General features: G+C 40.2%; 1 protein-coding gene across 1 annotated transcript in view; it reads right to left on the bottom strand.

Annotated features, from left to right (window-relative positions):
• Positions 1-3,627: 3,627 nt before the first annotated feature.
• Positions 3,628-6,000, bottom strand: part of GORASP2 (golgi reassembly stacking protein 2) — a 162,742-nt gene continuing 160,369 nt past the window's right edge. The window contains exon 11 of the mRNA XM_086956109.1: positions 3,628-4,592. Within this exon, the coding sequence (XP_086812235.1) occupies positions 4,213-4,592 (380 nt within the window). The 3' untranslated portion in view covers positions 3,628-4,212. The remainder of the gene's footprint in view (positions 4,593-6,000) is intronic.

Genomic DNA, 6,000 nt, shown 5'->3' with positions numbered 1-6,000 from the left:
TTAGATGCTCTCCTGCATAATATGTATGTGTGGGGGGTTTGTTTGACAGTTTGAAGAATGCCATAGCTATTGGGCCATTGGCTACTAATTGCTTTGTATTTGTAAAACTAAATAAAGAGATTTAAACAATAAAAACAGATCATGACCAAAATATAAGAAGCTGAAAATAGGCTTCAGTAAACTCTAACTGGTAGATGCCTTTAGTGACCTAACATTGGTCTCAACAGAGTTGCTTGAAGACGCTTTATTATGGGATGATTACCTGTTAAGGTCAGAAGATTTATGTGACAGACAATGGGACATGTGTCAACGCTCAGATTTAAGGATGTTGGGACAACTGCAAAGCTAAATCCCACACTTTTCTGAAAGTTACATTTAATGTATACCTTCACCATCTTAAATGCTCTCCCATTAACTTTGACAGGAAAACTAAACATAGACCCCGACACAGCACTGAGTTAGGTCGGATGGCAGGAGTCGAGCTATGGACTATCTTATGAAACGTTAGCTCCATATAATGTCAACTTCCCCACCCTCTGACCCACTCCTCTAATGACTATGCTCCCCACTCTCCTCCAACCAATGACCTTGCAGCTGAGCACTCTAGCTAGCTAAAAAGGTACCTTGACCTAATCATTGCACTGCGTGGATACCAATTTACACAGCTTCAATGTCATCAAGACTGATTTCCTGGTAGTGAGCTCAAATGTTCTACTGTAATCTTCAACTCTGAAAACTAGGTCACCCTAGACGTAAACCTTTCTCTGATATCACATGCGAACATCACTAAAAACGCTTCTGCCCACCATTGTGACCTATGTGGAACCATGCCTTTGCTTCTCCTACTATGCTAGCTGTTGCCTTTACCAGGATTGACATTGGCAACTGGATCTATACTTACACATTAGCAAAGGCGAAAACTGACCTCTAGTGGAACACCATGTCTGCCTTGTTCTATCCCTCCCCCCCCACTGCCACTCAATTATACAAACGTTTGAAATCTAGAGCTTGCACCCATGTCTTTTCTCAAGGAAGCATCTCCAACCTGAGGGTACCTTACTGGTCAACCATATGCCCAAGGATGTCCCCTCAAAACAGACTTCCTGTTGGTCTGTGATAAACATATTTTGGCTCACAATTATGCAATGCATGGACCTGGGCCTTCTTCCTGAATAGGCTCCATTTATGCCTTAGCAATAAACGCATCTCCCTGCGTTCCCAGAAATCAATAAAGAATGCACCTGTACAGACCAGCGTTTTTATGTCACATCAGTGAACAACCAGTGGATTATGCTATTGCAGATGATGACTGAAAATCTCACCTCGTAAGTGCATTGTAGCATTCTGCAAGTAGTTTGTGCTAAACACAAATAACACGTGTGTGTGTTCATTAGCGTTCATTGGATTAGCACAATCTTCAAACAGTATGGCATCACAGCTCATTTGGGTAGTCTGTAGTGACTTTCCAAATGTTTCTTACCCTGCAGAACAGAGTCTGGGTTTGTTTCACAACTATGTGTGGCGAGTAACAAGAGTGCGACAATTTGAATTAGTAGAAGGTTTTACAGGGAAGGCGAGACCAGAGGGCTGCAAATAGCTGCTTAGGTATTTCGAACTATTATGTTTTAATGCATGTTATACTAAACTCGAGAGAAACAGCATTCCGGGGCATTATAAAACAGACATATTCTTGATTTTGGACAGATGAGCTTTTAGGTCTTGTTTGACAGTGCAGCTATCCGAGTTACAATTTCTTTAAAATATCCATAGAATGGGTGCTGGCTTCACCCAGAGGTGTATTTCTATCTGACTTCAAGCTACTGGCTGTTTGGTGCATAAATCCAACTCCAAAGGAGCGCTTGACTGGAATACAGGGAAAACTATTTTACAATTCAAAAGTACACCGACTAATCACACAATAAATTCGTTATCTAATAGATACACTTTATACAGGAAGGAACCACTTTAATTTTGTTTTTCCCCACTACAGCAGGCTCGTTAAAATACTTCAGTAAGGACTCAAAAAACCAGCCAGGCCTATTGTCTTTGACAGACTCCTCATTTTAAACTTATGGCGACAGTGAGTTTCTCATGCAGGCAACACTAGTTTTAGCAGCAGGCTGTCCACAGGGCATGTAATGAAGCCAACCTTTGCTCTCACCCCATTGTGTGTTGGCAGCCCCCACGTGGCCAACGGCATAGTGGCACAGTAGTTTTCTTTCCCTTGTGTTTAGAGGATTCGTGAACCCTTTGCTGGATTCTTGAATCCTGAGGTCCATGGGTTCCTGGTTTCGTAAATCCAACTTTGACCCTGTGAATCCCGCAATAACATTGTTTTTGGATCATTTTATTACAGGAAACCCTTTAGTCCCTGCTTCCACAACATGGGCCTGGGGGAAGAAGGGTTAGGGTACTTTCATGCCTGTTAATGCAATTTTTTTTGTTACCAACATGGTGTTCGGTGCACTGTGTTAGGTAATGGGAGTCACAACTGAATTTTTTCTGTGGTGGGCTGCCAATAAATGCGCTGCAATGGATGGTGGGAAACAAACTCTAGTCTAATGGTACCTTTTTGTTCCAATTGGATTCACAAATCAGAGGAAGTTCAACAAATTGACGGTCCAGATATCTCTAAAATGTAACCTCTTCATGCCCGCCCTGAGCATTTTTTAAAACACTTATTTCATGAAAAAGACTTTAGGGATTTAAACCAAAAACAAGCGAAGGCACTTCCTGGAGTACATTCTACTTTCGTGCCGAATTAGATGCAATTCGATTCAGCACTTATTTCCTGCACAGAGGTCCATAGAATCAAAATAGGAAATGGCTCTTTTGGGACGGCCCCCCGCCCCCCTCTCTTTTTGTTGGCCTCCACTTGACAGATCTGTATGAAGTTTGCCATGAAGAACCCAAATTAGATGTACTTTTTGGGGAAAGTTTCATGCAACTATATCAATGGGAGCCACAGTTATAATAAAACAAAAAAATAAATTAAAAAAAATTAAGAAAGCCTTTTCAATGGAAACACTTACTCAACCATAACTAGAGGCGCTAGTACTGCCTCTGTAATATATATGCACGATCCGTTACAGACTAGTACCACGCAGGTTGACTGAAGTTATACGACCTTTATCAAGGGGAATATGTGCCGAATAAATGTGGATTAAAGAAAATTGATAAGATTAAAAAGGAGGTGGAGACTATAAAAGGCTGTTTGCAGCAATTTTCAGTTTTGGACGTTATGCGCTATATTGAAAGAAATGAATACCTAAAGAAAGAATAAAATTATTCTCTAAGAAAAATACAAGAAGAAGTCACTTTGGTTTATTGAGTCTCAGTCCTGGTTTGTTTTTTATATATTGAAAATAAGATACTGGTGGGCACCAGTAACTAAGATTACTAGCGCCAGGCACTATTTCTATCCCCCCCCCCCCCCCAAAATATACATATATCTATATCCCCCTTTCCGTCAAACGTAGCAGCTCTCCACACAGCGGTGCTCCCAAGGATGGACTCACAAAAACACTTTTAAGAAACAGATATAGATGTTACACAACGCTAATGCTGTGGCTTCAGTGAGCACTGTGACAATGTGAAAAGTAAGCTTAGGGTTTCATAACACAAGGCTTTATAAAATTCAATTAATTTATTACTGTCCATATGTTTTCCCTCAAACATTTCACTATTCTCCCACAGTCAGTGAGGCTTACCCCAGTGCTAAAAAATGAAACATTCAACCCTAATTTTGCATTACTGCCTCAATGCCATCATATACTAAGACTGCAAAGTAAAGCAGAAGTTACAAAAATGTTAGGATATTTATTTTTCTGTGGAGAGGAAAACCGTTCACCAGAACAAACAAAAAGATGCTCAATTATCAGCGCATGTTCTGTAACTTATATGAAGGCTTATTTTCATGGACAGTTTTATAGTAAAATAAGTTATAACCCATTTGATAAAGTTTGGCTGTGGCAACATAACCACAATACGTACATGTTTTTCTTGGTTACTAAGTCATATTCATTGGTTTGAAAAAACCTACAAGTCCCTGTTCCTCTGGTTTATTTCAACTTTTAGGATTATTTACAAGACTCCTTCAAATAAGTAAAAACTAGTATGAAATTAATGATCATTTGTATTTGAAAAACATATCCCCAAAGGCTAAATAAATATACCAAGCCAAACCATTTAATCCCTCGGAAATGTCTGATGTTATGAAGACTCCGAAACATGTACAGCCGATATTCCAGAGACTGATTTTTCATTGAGTGCGGGGGAATAATTTTCTCGCTCTTCTGCAGCAGTTAGTATTGAAGCAGCAGGCATGTCTGCCTTTCCATTATCTGATACAGCAGCAGTGCCAAACTCATCAGCAAGGGAACGCGATTGTGAAAGATAAAAAGATAGATCAGGTTGAGTAGTAGGAATATTTGGGAGGATAGGAAACGCTTTGGGCAATTCAGATGACAACAAATCAGCAGGCACTGTAGAAATCCCTGGGATGATAGGAAAAGTTGTCGTAAATTCCGGCGGCAGGGTCAACGGCGAAGTCCCTGGCACACTCATGTTCCCTGCCATAGTTGATGGCAAACCTGTAATTTAACATTTTTAAAAACAAATTTAAAAAAAGCACATTTCAAAGTATCAATTTCTAAAAATGCTCAAAAAGGTGACTTTACGCTGCATAAACTATATACAAAATGCAAGCACCCAATTTATTTATATCAATAAAATATTTTTACATCATATTTATGTCACAGAGAAATTGGTAATAACATGTAAAATAATCCAAGATTGATCCACATAATGTTGGTAAAATCTTCCCCAAGCCTGAAAGGGGTTGCTAGTGTTGAAATAAACATCTTAGGTTTTTATCTAAAGCCTCAAGCAGGGAAACGAGAAACATGCTTGAAAAATGCCTTGAAATATACGTTTTGAAGACTTCCTTTTGCATTTCTTCCATGTATGTACAACTTACCTGTTGTCTGTACAGCACTCAGATATCCTCCATGTATGTACAACTTACCTGTTGTCTGTACAGCACTCAGATACCCTAAACGTGTCATGTTCACACTATATAGAACTCCAGATCGCTACCCCCTCACCTTTGAAACAGATGGTCTTCCCATTTCTTGCATGTGACCAACATCCCAACAAACATCTGTAAAATGTCCACTCCCCCTCATTCACAACAGCCTTTACCCGTTTTGAGAGGAGAAAGCAGGGCAAACAGACCGCAAAACTGATAGAGCAATAAGCAGCCTTCGAAATCTTTGCGTTTCTGGACACTGCCTAGCTTAATTTGTGAAAGAAAAAGACCCATGGCTCAAAGTATTCATCAGATGCTCACAGTCAATGCTATCGAAAGTCGGGGTGCTGCATACAGAGGCTGTGTAGTCTTGATTCCACTGTAACCCTCTATATTAAACAACCATACACTCCCTGTCCCCTTATCTTACACTTGCCATTGCCAGACTTCTCACTTTGTCACTGTTTTTTATCCTTATCTTCTTCCGCCTGCTTCCCCCTTTTGCGCTTTTCTCTCTCTCTTCGGCCCACCCCGCTCAAAAATGAGCGGGGTGAGCCCCGCCTGCAATCACCTGTTCAAAATAATCTGTGCCAACACTTAAATTCAAAAGGTTTTCCTCTAACCAAGGTGATCCGAATGTGGTTGAAGAGTTCGAAGTAGAGCTAGTATCCTGGGCATTCCCACTGACAATATGAGGGGGTTTACATTTACACCTTGAAGTGGGAAGGAATCAAATGACCAAGTATCATGGGAGAAAACCCCAAGTTGACAGGGCCTTGGTATCACTTATGGACAGTCATGGGCTTGCTGAGACTTGGGATGTCAAGAAAGCACCTGATCCTAGATTTACGTATTTTTTTCTTTTCACACAAAGTATGTCTGATTAGATTATTTTTTGTATATAAACAATAAGAATCCACCAGCAAATGCCAAGTGTTCCTTACAGTGGTGGGGAGCGCACAGTGTTTTTA

Source organism: Lissotriton vulgaris, chromosome 2_1 (assembly GCF_964263255.1).
Source record: "Lissotriton vulgaris chromosome 2_1, aLisVul1.2, whole genome shotgun sequence".
NCBI lineage: Eukaryota > Metazoa > Chordata > Amphibia > Caudata > Salamandridae > Lissotriton > Lissotriton vulgaris.
The sequence above is the reverse complement of the archived record's forward strand: the minus strand, read 5'-3'. Positions and strand labels throughout refer to the sequence as shown.